Raw genomic sequence first — 18,740 nt, 5'->3', positions numbered from 1 at the left:
GAATGGCATACTATGTCAGGGTTTCCACCTGTGGATTGCAAGTCCACTCTATGTGACGGTGAGGACCAAGTTAGCAGTAACGTTATAGCTGTGAATGTAGCAGTGCAGTGTACAGTTTATTTGTCTGTGAATACATGCAGTTCCTGGGTCTAGTTGCCATGTGTTGTTTAAAGTGAAGACGGTATCACTGAAGTTAGTGACCACAGTGAGCGCAAAATCACAAATCAGTTTTAATTTTTCAATATGTTTTGTACTGTTTAACTGATAGCAATAATCGGTCAAAATTCTTAGTGACGGTTAACAGTTCAAATATTCATTAGTTGCAGCCCTTACGGATTTCTAGCTCTTCAATCCACCAATGTTACTTAAGCCAGGAGCCTGGCAACAACGTAATACTATATTTTCTGCTGCTAGGGGATCTAATAGTCTAGTTTGATCCAACAACTATTTAGCACTGAACACTTCCCACTGTCCACACCCTAAGTCAGTATATTAAACCAAGCGGAGACAAAGTGACGCTCACAGTGCATCAAGGTGATTTTTCTGTGTTATGTGTTGCCTTTAGATAGAGCCTGGATTTCTTAAGGGGTTTTTCATGTGTTGCATCTAAACACCAGTCGTGTCACTTTCATCCTTTTATCCAAGGTGCTTGCGGGTTTGCTTAGTTCCTACCGTTACTAAGCAACCAATCCTGCATTCCGAGATGACAACGATGATGAAGTTGTGGTAATTTAGCAGTAAGCCTCACTGACTAAACAAAACAAAGATAAACGGATTTCCAGCATGGTGAATTCCACACAGAGGCTTTACTGCTGGTCAGTTTGGCTGACCTTTCAACTGGATGTTGTGATGTCATTGGACGGGAAGGGTGAAGCAAGTGAAACAGTCTGTTGAACACATCTTAATATACTCAAGATGGCGGCGCGTGAACAACGTGAGGCCCAGCGTCTCTCCAGATTGTTCAATTTTTGAGTATTCTTATCTCGGGTCTGATTGTTCAAAACAGTTGTGCCTTAAGAAAGTACACCCAACATGAGCTTTTTGACATTGGATTACGTTTGTCAGACAATTTAATCTCCAGTATTCCACTCATCCCTGAGATCTCCAGAACACCGGAGATTACGTACTCTACCCGGCTGGGCGGAAGTGCTCGCCGGCGGAGGCGAGATCGCAAACAAAGACGGGGTAAGCGCGGAGGGCTAAGAGCTAAGCTAAGGCTATCACCACATCGGCTGCCTATACCCAGCATTTTCCTCGCTAACGTGCGATCATTGGTGAATAAAATGGACGAGATACGACTCCACCTCACTCACAGTAAGACTCTTTTGGACTGTAATGTCATGATATTCACCGAAACATGCCTACACGACGACGTACCGGATAGTGCTATCGAGCTAGCCGGACACTACACACATCGGGCGGACAGATCAGCGGAGGACTCCGGGAAGACCAGAGGCAGAGGTCTGTGCATCTATGTGAACAAAGCTTGGTGTACGGACTCTGTTACTCTTGGGAGACATTGCTCACCTAACCTAGAGTTTATCATGGTTAAGTGCCGACCGTTCTATCTGCCACGGGAGTTCACTTTCACCATCATAACAGCTGCCTATATCCCACCGGACGCGAAGATAGCAATGAACGAACTTCATAGGGCCATCAGCAAACAGCAGACTCAACATCCAGAGGCTGCTTTTATTGTTGTGGGTGATTTCAATCACTCTAACCTAAAGGCAGTCCTCCCGAAACTCCACCAGCATGTCTTCTGCCATACCAGAGGAAACAAAACTCTTGATCAGGTTTACACAAACATGGCTGCTGCCTACATAGCGACCGCCCTCCCCCACCTAGGACAGTCGGACCATCTTTCTGTGTTCCTCAAACCCAAATATTGACCTCTCATCAACCAGGTCAGACCAGCTGTGAGAACCATCAAGGTGTGGCCAACGGGGACAGACTCAACACTCCAGGAAAGGTTTCAACACACGGACTGGTGTACGTTTGCCTCTCAGGCCACCCGTGGCTCACAAATTGACATTATGCTTCCTCTGTTTTAAATTACATTACCACCACCATTGACAGCGTCACTACAGAGAAGCGGATCACCACGTACCCCAACCAGAAGCCATGGATGAACAAGGATGTGCGGCTCCTGCTGAAGGCCCGTAACATTGCCTTCAGATCGGGGGATGCACAGGCCTACAGCACATCCAGAGCAAACCTGAGAAGGGGCATCAAAAAGGCCAAGCACTGCTACAGGTTGAAGATAGAGGGTTACTAGGCCGACCCTAGGCATATGTGGCAGGGCATCCAGGCCATCACCAACTACAGACCAAGCAACACCTACTCCACACCTACAGACATCTCCTTCCTGAACGAGCTGAATGACTTTTATGCCCGCTTCGAGAGGGAAAATAGGAACATTGCCACCAAGATGCCACTCTCAGCAGACCATCAGCCTCTCACACTCTCCTCCACCGAGGTCTTCACAGCACTGAGCAGGATCAACGCACGCAAGGCTGCGGGTCCTGACAGTATTCCCGGTGCTCAGGGTATGTGCGGAGCAGCTCACTGGGCCATTCACGGACATCTTCAAACTGTCCCTTGCCCAAGCAGCTGTGCCAACATGTTTCAAGACCACGTCCATCTTGCCGGTACCAAAACACTCCAAACCGACGTGCCTCAATGACTAGCGCCCTGTGGCACTTACAGTGTGCCACAAGGCTGTGTGCTGAGCCCATTCCTCTACTCCCTCTTCACCCATGACTGCATGCCTGTGTATGGATCCAACTCCATCATCAAATTTGCAGACGACACTATGGTGATCAGTCTCATCACCAACAACGATGAGACAGCCTACAGGGAAGAGGTACAGCTCCTGGCCAGGTGGTGTGCCGACAATAACCAGCTCCTTAACACCAGCAAAACTAAAAAGGAGCTCATCGTGGACTTCAGGAGAGTGAAAAGAAGTACGCATGACCCCATCCACATCAACGGGATGGCCGTTGAGCGTGTCTCCAGCTTCAAGTTCCTGGGGACCCACATCTCGGAAGACCGGTCCTGGAACACCAACACCTCCAGCCTTGTCAAGAAAGCTCACCAGCGCCTCTTCTTTCTGAGGACAATGAAGAAGAATCACCTGTCTTCAGCCATCCTGGTGAATTTCTACCGCTGCGTGATCGAGAGCATCCTCACCAACTGCGTCACAGTCTAGTACAGCAGCTGCTCTGTCGCGGAGCGCAAGAGACTGCAACGGGTGGTGAAAATCGCCCAGCGCATCACAGGTACTCCACTCCCAAGCATTGAGGAGGTCCAGAAGAAACACTGCCTGCGTCGAGCCCGCAGCATCCTGAAGGACGCTTCTCACCCTGCTCACAGACTGTTCTCCCTCCTGCCCCAAGGCAGGCGCTTCAGGAGCTTGCGGTCAAGGACCAGCCGTTTGAGGAACACTTTTTTCCCCAGAGCTGTTACCCTTCTGAACTCTACTAACTCTAGATAGTTTCCATTTATAGTAGTCTCCGTTTATATTCTGCACTATTTAATGTTAAATTCATCTGTATTGTATTTTATAATCTGTATATACTGTTGTACTCTCTGTTGCACTTCTGGTTAGATGCAAAACTGCATTTCGTTGGTCTGTACTAGTACATGTGGAATGACAATAAAGTTGAATCTAATCTAATGTTAAAGCTTTGGGTCGCTCTACACTCACATGATTTACCTACTGCTCCATAATTTACCCAAGACAGATATTTACGGAAGAAAGAAAATACATCTGCTGGCTCTTATTGGTTGTTCCTTGTCACATGACATACGCTGTAGCATTCCAAAAGTTGAGCTATTTTTTATCTCGTCGCACCCTAAAACATTGTCGCTTAGGAACACGTGGAAACCCTGACAGTGTCACTCTCTTTTAAGCATGCCTTCCACGCGTCTACACCGACAACAATAGATTTGAGGGTGCAAAAAATCCAACCTAAGAATGCCCCCCCAAGTCTTGCCTAACAGCATGTGTCTGCTACTACTATCCAAACTCAAATTAATTGTCATGGTTTGATTTCTACATAATTGGGCAAATTCCATATCCTCCGATTGTGTCTGCCTTAAATGGGGCTGACTTATTACTACTTAGTATTATTAAAATCACAAAGTTTCTCCCAAACTCCTCTTGAGATTTCAGGCACTCTGGCTGACATGACACAGGGCCATAAAACACACTCAACACATTGAACTAAGCAAACAATACAGCCCACTGGAGGTAAAAGATTTTTTTAAGGGATATAAGGTTATTATCACATGCTAATTTCTTCTTCTTTTTTTTTTATTGCAGCCCGTGCCAAACATGTTGCGTTCTTTCGGGGTGTCCCTTGGGACCAAGCTTACCGAAAGGACTTGACACACAATTTACTCCGGTTGGGTCAAGGTGCCCTTTTTGCAGAACACACCAGTCATGTATGGGAAGTTTATGACGCAGTCATTCTTCTTTCTATTAATTGTCCAAGTCCCAATAACAAGTTATATAAACCCTTTTCTGATGGCCAGCTGATTTTCTCCAACATTGGTCATTGAGTGTTCAGGGTTGTCACTAAATCCTTCTTGAAAAAACTCCATCTCTGTGGATGTTTCCTCTATATTTTATAAGCATATGCAACAGTGATATGGGTGCTAAATAATAGTGTAACAATCTGTACCGATCCCCCCTCACGGTTCGGCACACATGAGAACTGCGGATTAATGACACAGTTTAACGTTACCATCAGAGTATGAAATAAAGTTTTACTGACGATGGTTATCCGCCATTATTCAGTTAAATATGCAATCAGGACGTCAGCATTTATGCTTTCTAGTTACTGATCTCTGATAATGTTACATTGTCAACAACTAATTTGTGTTTAAATTGACAGGAAGAGAACCAGTGAAGTGACTATCGGCCATTGAACGACGTATCCGTTCATTTATATTATGATGCGTTCAGGATCAGTTCGGTGAAAATGATGTTACATGTAATCTTGTACAATGTAGTGTTGGTGGGAAACTTGTATAAATCCAGATGTTTTAAAGGAGATGTTGTGAAAACATCTCCTTTAGATATAAAATAGTAATTATGACCCGTTCAACTTCCCAACACTAGCTCTCAATCATTAAAAATACTAAAACTAATTAATGAAAAAAAATCAGAAATCAGTTATGCTCTTTGTGCCTTTATGAAAAAACACTAGTATAACATTTAGAATACTTGATGGTTTACTGACTTCAGAGCGGTTGAAATAAGTTGTGGGACATTGAAAAAAAAGAATGAGTCTGGACACTTGTAGACCAGCTGCAATAATCAAACAAAGGGATCTGTATCTGCCAATTTGGATCATAAATGATCATCAATTAGTATCGGTGGCTTGATCATGGATCTCTAAAAGTTATATTTGCTCTTTTTTTGTGCCGATTCAATCTGTGATCCGATTCATGACTGATCCGTGATACTATCCGAACTGTGAGTTTTATAATCCGTTGAACCACTAATGCTAAACTATTCCTCTAACTGTTTAACTATCAGATTATCTGCATTAGCAGCATTAGCAGAGCTGGGTGCTTGCTGTGGCAGGCTGAGTGTGGAATGTCTGTGTCTGGGGCATAACTGATGTTTCCTCTTGGTTTTTTAGGGTCTGCAGCGGGGCTGCGAGCTCACTGCAGTTGACCAAATAAGGGCATTGGAGGAGGAATGCTGCTTTAAATGGGAGAGCATCTTTCCCTACACTTGTGGTGAAAATAGTTTGGCTTTAAGAGGTCACTGCTTCAGATAGCACCCTGCAGACTGTTGGGTGAAAAATAGCAGACAGCGTCATCGGTCCCTGGACCTTGTTCTTCAAGAGGATGTTTGAAGCATCAGTTTAGCATACACACCCTGATCCTAAACTGGCAAAACACACAGAAACGGCTAAAAGACATCAGTATCATTCTTCCAAAAGAATGGCACAAAAACTATATTACTGGTGGATCCAAATACGTGATGCAACCCTAAGTCAAGGTCATCAATCTTGGATCAAACATTGAAATAAAAAAATGCACAAGCTGCTTTTTCGCAAAAATGTGCATACCCATAGCTGTTTTATACAAACGTATATCCTCAACCACAAGGTTTATTTGAATAATGTTGGTGTTAGAATTAAGAAAACACTTGTGAGATTAGTTAAGATGTGTATATAGCAGTATGTGTGTTATTGGTTAAAAGTTGTGGAAGACGGAACACTTCCAGGATGAATATCTCTTTTCTCAGTTGAAAGCTTTATATCATAGCACAATATGTTAACAGTCTCTCTGCAAAGTTTGACATTATATATATATATATATATATATATATATATATATATATATATATATATATATATATATTAATTAAGTTCAATTTCTGCAAGACATCTAAACGTGTGATGCCCCCGTATGGACTCATTTTTTTCAAGAAATGTTAAAGAACAAAAAATGATGAGATGACCTAGATTGTTTGTACACTGGGGTAAAGATGCATGTATGGATTCCATGTTTCACTTATCCTAACCTTATTCTAAGGCTTAATGTATTTACTTCATGAACGGAGATCAAGTGAAATGAGAGGGCTCTATCGTCTGCCCCTTGTCAAGCTCATGTTTACTGTGAGCCTAATTTGAGGACAATCTTTGTCAGCCATTTTGTGATGGAAGTGATGGAATGAAATCAATTAATAAAAAAGTGAGATTTTGTTATCACAAGTGTTATTAGCCTTGAAGGGAAACATTATGGCGTATTTCTTGTAAATGGTAAATGGACCTGTACTTGTATAGCGCTTTTCTAGTCTTCCGACCACTTTAACAGTATATCACATCATTCACCTATTCACACCCAATCATACAGGAGCCCGGGATGGAACCGCCGATCCTCTGATTGAAGGACGACCCTGATCACCACTGAGCCACAGTCACCTTGTAACATCTCGAACATGGGAGATTGCTGTGGACCTCAATCAAATCCAAAATAATTGTTTTACTTTTATCCGGCACAAAACATGGCTTGAGCCATTGGGTAAACAATTATGAGCTTGATGAGATCAAGACCATTTAAGTGTTCCTATCAGCTGAGAGGTTTTGGATAGTTCCTATCCTCAGAGTCCAGAGCACAAAGCAGCCATTTCCCTGCTCCACTTTCTTCCCTTATGGAGCACATGAAAAGACCAAAGCACAATGAAGCGGACGGTTTTAGAATCACTGTTACAATAAGAGGAAAAAGAATGAGAAGCACACTGGCATGGGTGTCACTGGAAACACATCACACAGTGGAACCACGCACAAGCGCAACGCAACGTTTCCTCCAATTGTCATTACTGGCAACACAAAAAGGTAACTTTGGCAGGGTAATACCCGGAGGCAAAGTCGGGCTACTGTCCTACTCACTTACTGGGATTCACCTCTCCTGTGGTAAAGACATGGTAATAAAACCTGGATCTCATTTGGAGGAACCCGAACCTAGGAATGTAAACATACTGCGTTTCATCTGCCAAAAGACATCTACAGGCCCATATCGAGTCATAGTCACAGCGGCTCCTACAGACCACCGGACGTCAGCCTTATCTGACAGGTGTCATCCGATTTACATGAAATGTACATGGTGTGGTTTCAACTTGCTGTACAGCAACATTACATATCATTAGTGTGTTCTTTAGGGCCACATGGTAAACCACAGGACATTGTAAAAATGTGCAGCAGAACGCACTCCACGCTGAAAACATATTGTTTAAGTCGTGTGTACTGTCTGATGTTCACAGAAATGCAGAGTTGCGTAAACCGCCGTCCTGGCGCATGCAGAGGTGCTGAGGCCCATTTATCACAGCCTCCAGCCTAAATTGTGTGTATTATTATAGAATTCTGGTCTCAATCCTTGAAGGGACATTGTAACTGAACTCACAAATATAGCACAGCATAAAAGCACTCATCCACTATGACAGCCCAAAGCTAGAGCCATCTTGAACCTCTTGTTACATTGAACATTAATTGGTGGGTATAGCTGCTCTATACACCATGTAGCAGAAGGAGAGGAAGAAGAGGACTGACCAGTAGATAAGATGTATTACTTACCGATTCGTCTAGGGCAAAGCGCAGACAGCCATGTTCATACAGCACAAAGAATCTTCTCTGCCATTTCTGTCAGGAGAAAAACATGCTATGAGGATAGCCTGATATGTACCACAGTAGGTGGTCTTAGAAGTCACAAAAGCTCAGACATATTGCTGGTTCTCAACAGACAAATTAAGTATTAGTTTTAAGCCTCACTGTCATTATTTCAGAAGGAGCTGTAGGGACAGTGCATAGAGCATGTATATATACACATTATATATATATATATATATATATATATATATATATATATATATATATATATATATATATATATATATATATATATATATATATATATATATATATATATATATACATACATACATACATACATACATACATACATATATATACACACACATTCTGTACACATGACATCTATTGCATCTGTTCATCCGAGGAGAGGGATCCTCCTCTGTTGCTCTCCTGAAGGTTTCTTTCCTTTTTTCCCCTGTGAAAGGTTATTTTTGGGGAGTTTTTCCTGATCCGATGTGAGGTCCTGGGACAGGGATGTCGTATGTGTACAGATTGTAAAGCCCTCTGAGGCAAATTTGATATTAGTGTCAGTGCATCCCTTGTATCAGCATGAGTGTACATCGTTTGAAAAACCATTTAGTGAACAAACACAAGGGCCTATGGTGCATGCTCATACCCGGGATCTCTGCATAGGATTGTCAAAGTCAGTTCCCTCAGGGGCCAAGCACAGCCATCCACCATATATAGGTTTAGCCTGTAAAAGAGAGATGAGTAATCATTCAATCTGGAAGAGTGTTAGAGCCAAGGGGGATGGGAGGGAGGGGAGCAGGGGGCAGAGAGCTTTTATTTTAATTTAAACTTTATTAGAGGAAAAGCCCATTGAGATTTAGAATCTCATTTACAAGGATATCCTGGCCAAGATGGCAGTGTAAACATTTCACAGAAGCATCACATAAACACAGATAAGACATATATATTAGGGTCCGAGCGACTGACAAAGTCAGCCCGAGAGGACTCTATTGAAATTGTTAGGGGTATTGTTTTTCTCTCTCTTCTGATCTTTATTTTTGTACATTGGGCGCATTTTGCGAGCGATGAAAAGGGCTCAAATTTGGCAAGCTTGTCAGGCTTGGTGAAAATAGACGTATGATCAAGGAGTCAAATTTTTAGTTTTTTTAGTTGCTCTCTAGCGCCCCCTCAAAGTTTGACCGGCGACGCCCCTCACCCAGAATGTCCGATTGACTTGAAATTTTTCACACATATCCATATCCACCGGCTCTACAAAAAAGCCTCCAGACCCCTGAGGTCCGCCTACGTAGATTTTCCGCCATTTTGAATTTTGTGAAAAACACATAATTGACTATACTACATGCTTGGTCCAAATCAACAAAACCTGATATCAATCAAATCATTGAAGCCAGATGACCTAGAATATTTTTATATATCTCATTGTGGTAAGGATCTATGGCCCAATGAACATCTTAGGAGCGTGTCTTATATTTCAATGCTCATAGCGTCAACACTATTGGGACTAATCACTGGAAAACATTTTTCACACAAAAGACATACCAAAAAAAACAACTGCAATTTGCATCAATCTCAGAATTATAGTTCAGGGTACTTCCACACGGCCCTTTTATCCATGCTTTAGAAATTATCTTCCTATCTACTAACACGCCTGTAAACAAATCATATGACGATTTACGTACACTGGGCGGGTGTCGGTGTAAACAGGAAGTAGATTGGTTATCCTCTATATTTCCCCACACACACACACACACACTTAAAGTTTACATTTTTAAACTACGTTACAAGGCTGCCTACAGTTTTCTGTCATGCACACACCCATCACATTTACTTAAAAATGAACAGTTGCCAATCAAAGTGTTACTATTTTCGTGTAATTTGGTCAACACTCTTGTTTCCTCTGTTTTTTTGTTGTCTGTTCTCTCTGCTGGTGGCTGAAGTCTTTGTCATACTGAAGAGTATTTATGCTTTTGTTCATTTGCAGTTTCTATGTGAACACAATGGCTTGGCAGAATAAAAAAGCCTCCATCAAACTTCGCCCCTCCACCAGCTCAGTGGCAGATGGGTGCCTTCATGGAAAACACTACTTTCTCACAACTTGTTCTGTCACTTGTAACAGCAACTGTAAGCACCACAGTGCATCATAAAAGGCTCTGCCAAAACTGCCAAAGAGGAAGAAGACAGCCGTCTGTTAATGGCTGGACGCAGCAAAGCAGGAGCCAGCCCTATAAAAGCAAAAGACTGTCACTGACCGAATGAGTGAGGAATTACACCATCGGTCATTGCGCTTCAAATGGGATACAGGCACCTTGGAAACAGCTGCAAAATCTGATATATATTTAAACGGTTTCTTTCCCAAAGACCTTCACTAATTGACTTCAACAATTTCTACGTCTAAACCTTCTACCTGTCTCTTAGACCCCATCCCGACTAGGCTGCTTAAAGAAGTTGTACCTTTAGTTAGCACCTCTTTACTATATATGATCAATCTGTCTTTACTAACAGGCCATGTACCACAATCCTTCAAAGTAGCTGTAATTAAACCTCTTCTTAAGAAGCCCACTCTTGATCCAGTACTGAAAAATAAATTCCTCTCATTGAGTAGAGTGTTGGATAGCAGACAACAATCTTCTGATAAAGCAATTTCTGTTGCTGGTGTTCTTTGTCTCATACCTCACTGATGCTTTGGTGTAAAGGGGTTTGTATATGTGGGGAAGCCGTGGACTGTCTGCTTTCTTTCGAGACATCAGTTGTGTGTCTAGCATAAGGCTTTGTAACGGCAGGTCTGGAAACGTGGCAAGTGAGCTTGACTCGAAGCGAGAAATAGATATTAGGTCATTCATTTAGTTGCGGTTTGAGTTTGAGGCTTATATATTCTTGTAGCCCATGTTCTGCGGTTTAATTTCATGTGCAACATCCCTATATTCGTTTGTGATTAGTGCATTATATCACACTGTTTGCGCGAAATCTTCTCCCAATCTTCAGCCAATTGGTCGCTGCTAATAATTTAATGAACTTGTCAAAAACATCGTAGCCCTGACCCGGTCCAGTTGCCATATCATGTTTTGGATTTTCGCCTTGATGTTGCGTGTGCATGATGAACCGAATGGAGCGCTTCTTGATCTCCTGTGAGTGTGAGGAGAAATGAGGATCAGCCAACACAGTCAGCGTCAACATCTCAGGTACAAAATAAACAATCCACAAACCCAGCCACCATCGAAAATGGAATATAGATCGGCTTGGGGTGGAGCAAGACGACAAGGGAAAAAAAAAAGACATTTTTTGCAAGACATGTCGAACTTGTGGACAGAATTGCCAAATTTGTCGTCAATCCAGCACAGGTTGAATTCTTCTGCGGACTTCATCAAGGGGAGCGTCAACGTCAAGAAATACGTGGCCATCGCCTGCGGTGAGTGATAACTAGTAGTAATTATTTTGAACTTATTTAGTTCGCTTTAGCTAGCTAACGTTAGTTAGCTTTGATAGTGCGTTAACTACAAAGGCTCGCTTGCTAGCTAGCTAACGTTAGCCAGTGCAGTCAAATCCTCATAAGTTACGGCCATCTTGTGGTTCACAAACAATCCTCTATTCGGGTCAATTAGTTGAGACTGCAGTTGACTGGGGGTTTCAAGGTTTAAATGTTTAGATTAAGTCCCTTATCACATGTAACATATTATTGTTGTTTTTTTGTTCAATCTCAACACAGTGGAAGACCTAATAATGATCTCACTGGATGGACCAGAAGAAGAAGATGCAGCTGCTGCAGCATGTGTATATCTGCTGTGAGAAGAAAGCCAGGTGGCCTCACATAAAACTCTATGGGCAAGGCAGCAGGTCAGACCAGCAACTTCTCCAATGGCTGACAGTGACACAGATGACGATGATGAACTGGTGCCATTTGACAAATAAGCCACTCATATGTAACTTATATGTACATATTTATTATGTGCCTACACTGTACATATTTAATATTTTTCATTTTTCTGAAAAATTGGTTATAAATTGAATTTAATTAATAGTATAGCCCTTTTATTGTGTTTTGTTTTTGTTCTTTGTTTTGTCTGTACTATAATATATTAAAAAAGTTATAATTGTTAATAGTTGTTTAAAAAAATTTATTAATAAATAACCACAAAGAAATAATAACATTTTATCTGATTTGTTTTTTTTGTTAAAAAAATCTATGAAAACACTTTGAATCTGTAGACTACTGCCTAATAGTCTTCTTATTGTCATTTGATAACAGTTGCTCATATACTGTAAGCCTAAATAAGTATATTTATTATTGATTTGATATTTATTGACTGATTTCAGTCAGTGGGGGCAAAGATTGCCCACGAAAAAAATGTGTCAATTTCCTACCCTGGGTAGAAACCGTCAAAAGCGCCGGGGTCTAGTGTGTTTTCAAGCCATTTCTGTTTGCGTTTGCCTTTAAAACAGCAGACCTAGAGATATAGAATGCTGATTTAGGGTATTTAGCATACTTGTGGTGTTGTAATGATTTCATTATCCAGCTTAATGGACTGTAGTAGCACACGATTATTGGTGACTTAAGACACTGACATAGTAACCTTCCAAGATGGAGAGGGATTATTCAAAATGTCAGACATTTCTTGAACACAAAAGTCTAATTTTGCTTTATGTTTTTTGGGAGGTATACAAGTTTCTTAGGTACCTAAAGCGTATCTAATCAGATATTGCATCCATTCTCACAGTGCATTTAGCAACCACACAACCAGGAAGTGAGCCTTTGGTGTAACCAACTCTGTTTGATGAGCGCCTCGCTTTCCTGTTCACCCACAGCAGATGAGATGAGTAGGCCCATGACAGACACCAATTGACCGACTGGTTGCATACTCAAAACACACTAGATAAATCTACACCCATGATTCACCTTCTGGACTTGTTCTATCACAAATACCCTCAGTCCAACTGAGACAGGAAAGTTCTAAAGACGTGGAACATCAACATAGAGCCTCCTGCTGCCATTGGGCAGCAGGTAGACTCCTGCAAACTAACCATTAGCAAGCACCTCCCCTATCAGCACTCTTTCACAAACCTTCCCGCTGGAGGGAGGAGAATCAGATTATTAGTCTACTATTCTAACACTGGCCCTGTTACTGCGCCATGTCACCACATGCCTGCCATAAAGCTGTATGCATCTTGCTCGAACTTGCGTGGACGTGTCTATGAAGGCAGCTTTCATGAAACCATTAACAATATTATTTGCCTTTATCCACTCGGTCATTATATCCACATCACTGATGATTATTTATCAAATAGCTTATTCTGCTCAAAGCAGCATATCATACATACATCATTAAAACATAATTTTAATCAACACAAATAATGTCCTACTCTATTGAATTGTGTGTTTTAATGCAAATAACCACTATAGATGCCAGCAACAAAGTTAAAGGATAACATTTAGAGTTTTTTGACCTTTTTTGTCAAATCTTGTTTGATTTTAATTTACTTGTTAATAAGACTATTTTTCCATCTCGGACAAGTAAGTTGTCTATCAAGCCCTACAAAGGCTAAAAATGAAACAATAAACATAATTTCATCAATGACTACATTGTATAGTACTGATAGCATAGTGATGCTTTATGGTGACATTTAAAATTAGCTATCATGGCGAGAACTCAACTATTATATAAGATTTCCGTGTCTTGAAAAGCTATGCTTCAGTCGAAACTACAATATGTCACCACTGTTTACAGATCTATCCATTCTGAACAGCTTTCTTCAAAAGCTCGTTTTTTTAGAGTAGAAAAGACCTGCTTAGTGTGTAGCAAAGGCCAAAACTGAGAGAACTAATATGTGCATAGGAATGTTCTTACTTTGTGCACAAAATAACTGGATGTCTGATTTATGACACATGCGCACCAGCTAATGTTGTTACCACCGTGCATTACTGAATCAGAATCATTGTATATTGACAGGAACCGGCATGTGCCCACTGTTTGCAATCAGCATACGGCTATGCCTCCTTTTCTCCATCTAAGGAAATATGTTTGCCTGGAGATGAATCATGGAGAATGTGGGGAAGTTATTGTAAGAGAGAAGAGACCCTAAAGCAAAAATAATTCCACTACTGAGGAAATATAAACAAGAGTCAGTGGTGGAAGCCTGAAAAGATGCACATTTCCAAAGTGTTTATTCAGGAGTGTAGCAGGTATAAAATAAAGTAAATGGAGTATATCTCTTTTCTAGTCTTCTGACCACTCAAAACGCTTTAGCACTACATGTCATCATTCACCCATTCACACACTGACAACAGGAGCTACCATGCAAGGTATAATGTTATTATTATTAGTCATCATTCTGCTATTATTATTCTGCTATTATTGGTGCTGCTACTGCTAGTACTATTCTCAGTTTGTATAATTTCTGTTTAAATATGTTGTCATGCTATACACATGAAATTGTAGACCTCTTTCTATCCAGGGAGAAGGATTTTTCCTCTGTTGCTCTCCCTGATGCTTCTTCATTTTGTTTGCCTGTTTAGTTGTTTTTTTGGAGTGTCGCCTTTCCTGATGAGAGGGTTCTGAGACAGAGGATGCCCTATACTGTACAAATTGTAAAGCTCTCTGAAGCAAATGTGTGACTTTGGGCTGTAAGATACGAAACAATACAAAAGGGATCAGAACGGAACTGAATTTAACTGATAAGAGACTAGGAATAAACATGCTTAGCACAATTATTCTCCATGATAAGTGATGTGGCACTACTTTCATGAAACCGAGCCATGGCTTAATTAATTCAGGATAACTAGAGGTTTTTTGAAAAAAGCCTTCAGAGAGAGGATCCATGCGAGTGTCATTCCATTATCACAACAGTGATCCTAAATACAAAAAGGCCCTGTATTAGGCGGGGGCAGAGTCATGGATATAAGCTACAGGTTGGCATTAAGGGATGGGGTATGTCTTTGAATGGAGAAAAAAAAGTGACAATGTACTACTGCGTTGGAATGTACATGTTAAAGCTATAGCATGGTTATGGTTGACTCCCCTGCGTTTTCTTATAACCTCAGAAGGTCTATGGAGCAGCAGCCGCAGGGAAACTCTACTCTGATTTCACAACCCACACTTCCTTTCTCTCCTTGTGTCTCCCATTCCCACTCCTTCAGTTATCTCGTCTAAGTCAGCCCCTTATCAGTTTCTGTACACTGGGAACATTTTGCAAAGCCTAACCCTTACCATGACATGGTTGGCTCTGAAGTTTAACACTGTTTTACACAATACAGCTTTAGGCCAGTAATGGCCTGGTGCATAGCCCTAGCTGGTTCAAGGACCGTCCGGACAGAATACTTCCAAAACCTGCTTGTGGAACTGAGTTACCCGCTTACTGTTTGGATGTCAACAGGAGACATTTTCAAAAGCCTACGGGCGACTGCCCCAAAACTGATAGCATATCAATCTCAGAGGCCAGGACAGTAAGCCTCTCATACAAGCTGTGGAAGAGCAAGTGAGCCAGGTCGCAGGGAGATTAGAGGAAGTGATGTAACCTTAAGCTGTCTGTCCTGACACAGGAGTCCCACATATGAAGGGTTAAACCCTAAAACAAAAAGGTGCAGCTAGCAACACACACAAGTGTGTCTCCATACATACTCGCAGAGGAAAAGAGGATGCTGACGTTTCTGTTTGGCTCTTGTGCAGTGTTCAAGTGCCCATCTGGGCCTCATGTCTTGGATCAATTACAGGATACAACAGAGACTAAACTAATGATCTGAGGGATAAAAACAGAGACTCAGAAAACATGCAGATAATAGAATACTCACAGCTAAATGGAGCTACTCTTCGTCTTTACTTCACACACCTTTGTTCTTCAAGTCCCTAGTAGCTTCTACATCATGGGTCTGTCTCAAACTCACGACGATATTTTGTAGCCCCCTACTTGACATCAAAGTTTAGTGTTAGTGCGGCCCGTGGGCTTTTCTCACACAGACGATTTTCGCAGAACGGCCGGTCAACGCGGAAATACCGCATCCGAATGTTGAACACTTTCTTCGGCTAAAGTAGTTTACGGTTACGCTTTGGAGTACTTTCTCCAGCCATAGTGCGTGACATCCAGCACCCCATAATTCGGCGTATATGGCATAAGTGCAGCGTTTGATTTTCAAACACTTTCATCGGATTGAAATCTGTGAAATGTCACCGGAGAACAGCCGCTCAACGCGGAAGTACCGCAGCCGAATGTCGAACACTTTATTCGGCTAAAGTGGTTTACTGGTACGTGTTAGAGTACTTTCTCCAGTTGAAGTACGGGACATCCAGCTGCCCATAATTCGGTAAGTGCAGCATTTGATTTTCGGACACTTTCATCGGATTGAAGTCTGCGAAACCCCCTCTGTAGAACGGCCGGTCCTGTGCTGTGATCCTAAATGGCTAAAGGAGCTTTTTTTGTTGACGGCACACAGGAGCTGAATGTACTGAACAAGAAGTTTCAAGGCCAGGGGCAGCTTTTCAGTGCTGCCTATGACAACGTCAGAGCATTCTCCACACCACTTGTGTTATGGAAAGCCCAGCTCTCTCAAACCTCTGCCATTTCCCAACATGCAAGGCGCTAATAATAATAATAATAATAATAATAATGTATCCTTTATTGATCCACGTGGGGAAATTATTCTCTGCAGGTCCAAACTTACTGATGAGCATTTTTAAGCCATACTGAGGGTCTCAAAATCTCTCAAGCCAAATGTGGCTCAGCTGTGTGAGAGGAAGCACTGCCATTTCTCTGGCAGCAAGGAGTAGACAAGAGAAGCCTATGTTCTGAAGGCCCGTTCATGTTCTGAAGAACCATTCATGTTCTGGAGAACCGTTCATGTTCTGAAGAACTGTTCATGTTCTGAACTGTTATTAATAAAGATTGAATCAGTTGTACTTTTTTTTGGAATACTAGCCTCTCCTAGTCTCTACCTCCAGTGGCCCCCAGGTAAATTGAGTTTGAGACCCCTGTTCTACATAGTGTACACCTCTGGCAGACTAGTGAGCACTAACCACTGTAGATAAACAACAGCTGAGGCTTGCACAAGCAATCAGAGACCAACCTGCCAGGCAAATGTAGCCATTGAAGTTAGAAGGAATCCACAGAAATTCCCTTTCACCACTCTTGGTCAGCCAAATGAAAGTGAAGACACCATAGGTTGAGCACCAAACGCTCTAAATCAGAGCTATAACGGCCTATCAAGTAATCAAAGATTGGCATTACCACACAGAGATATGTAATGCACATCGTGCTGCTCATCACAACCAAACTTAGATATGCACCTCAACAGGAGGGCTGTTAACCTTTTAAAGAAAACATACTATACATTTTAGAAAGCAAGGCGTTTTCACGCTAAATAGCAGTCAGTCGACATGGTTACCAGACAATAATCATTCTATACTTCAAAGTGTGGCAGCAACAACATATATTGACAATTACTATTTTGGTATGCAGGCAATTAAGGCACTTTCATATATTAAAGACACTGGATAATATAAATGTTATTAGTTTGACTATTGTTGTTCGTAACATGCACCACTGCTTACCTGGGTCAAGTCCTGGTCCGTCAATAGATGCAACTCTCGGGGTTTAAAGCAGTTCTGGCATTTACTTTTGTTGAAGAAGTTCGCCTGGAATTTCCTACAGGAGTTTTCTTTCGCGGCAGACATTATATTTCCCCACCTTTTAACTCCGGGGTAATAGCTCTGCACGATTTGGATCAACAGTGGAGTGGCGTTAATCCCGCTGTGTTCTATTTCAACTTCGAAAAAGCTCCAGCACTTCGATGCATTTTCAATTACAAAGACCGAACAGGACCGAGGTTCGAATCAAAAGCTTCTTTTGTCTGTTTAGTTGTATCCAATTGCTGCTTCCCAATAAATAATGATCTGCCATCAAACCAGCCTTCTCATCACTCAGTCAGTGATGAATGCGTTTCAGTCCAGTGTCAAGAAAGGTGGCTAATATCCTGTTAGCTTGCCAATGTTTTTTTTCAAATCAATAACGTGGTGTACGCCACAAAAACAACATTTGCACAGTTATCGCCTTCGATCTACATTAAGTAACAACAGACTCCCATGTGAAGGACCCAACCCAAACGAAAGCGTGCATTCAGACAGCAGGCGACTCTCCCAGTCGCAGCAATCAGCCCATGTAAAGTTCGTCCAGCGCTATGGTTAGCCCAGTTAGCTAACTCGCAGATAGCTAGCTAATGGAATCTTCCACAGGCTGGCGTCTTTAACATGACTTTAAAAAAAAAGAGATGGTCGGATAATTCGAACGGTTCCAGTGATTTTCTTCCCGCTAGAGACGTCGCGTGCATGGAAAGCACCCCTTTGCCAGTCACAGAGGGCAAAATGGGTATTTAGGGGTTTGTTCCATAACTAGCCTGGTTAGCAGCAATAGGTGTATTTTCTTCATTCCCAACGGAACGAAGGGGGAGCAGAGAGCTCCTGGAATTCTACGTAGTCTCGCGATGACTGCTCACTGACGTCGCCCACAGCGAGAACACAGTTACTGAGTTTTTCATGACATTACCATTGCGTTACTTGATTAGATTACCAACCTGGTAAATGTAAAGTAAGATAAACATTGCTAACTGATATACTC

The 18,740-nt window shown here is 41.9% G+C and overlaps 1 protein-coding gene across 4 annotated transcripts in view; it reads right to left on the bottom strand.

Moving 5' to 3' along the window:
* The window catches only part of mprip (myosin phosphatase Rho interacting protein), a 51,447-nt gene extending 32,851 nt beyond the window's left edge, over window positions 1-18,596 (bottom strand). For all 4 annotated transcript variants that reach the window (XM_034557937.1, XM_034557936.1, XM_034557938.1 and 1 more), the window contains exons 1-3: window positions 17,678-18,596; window positions 8,791-8,868; window positions 8,097-8,162 (exon numbers count right to left, since the gene is read on the bottom strand). In XM_034557937.1, the coding sequence (XP_034413828.1) occupies window positions 8,097-8,162; window positions 8,791-8,868; window positions 17,678-17,800 (267 nt within the window). In that variant the 5' untranslated portion in view covers window positions 17,801-18,596. The remainder of the gene's footprint in view (window positions 1-8,096; window positions 8,163-8,790; window positions 8,869-17,677) is intronic.
* Between the last annotated feature and the right edge of the window lie 144 nt (window positions 18,597-18,740).

Source organism: Cyclopterus lumpus, chromosome 19 (genome assembly GCF_009769545.1).
Source record: "Cyclopterus lumpus isolate fCycLum1 chromosome 19, fCycLum1.pri, whole genome shotgun sequence".
In the NCBI taxonomy this organism is placed as follows: Eukaryota; Metazoa; Chordata; class Actinopteri; order Perciformes; family Cyclopteridae; genus Cyclopterus; species Cyclopterus lumpus.
This window is presented reverse-complemented; position numbering and strand designations above follow the sequence as displayed.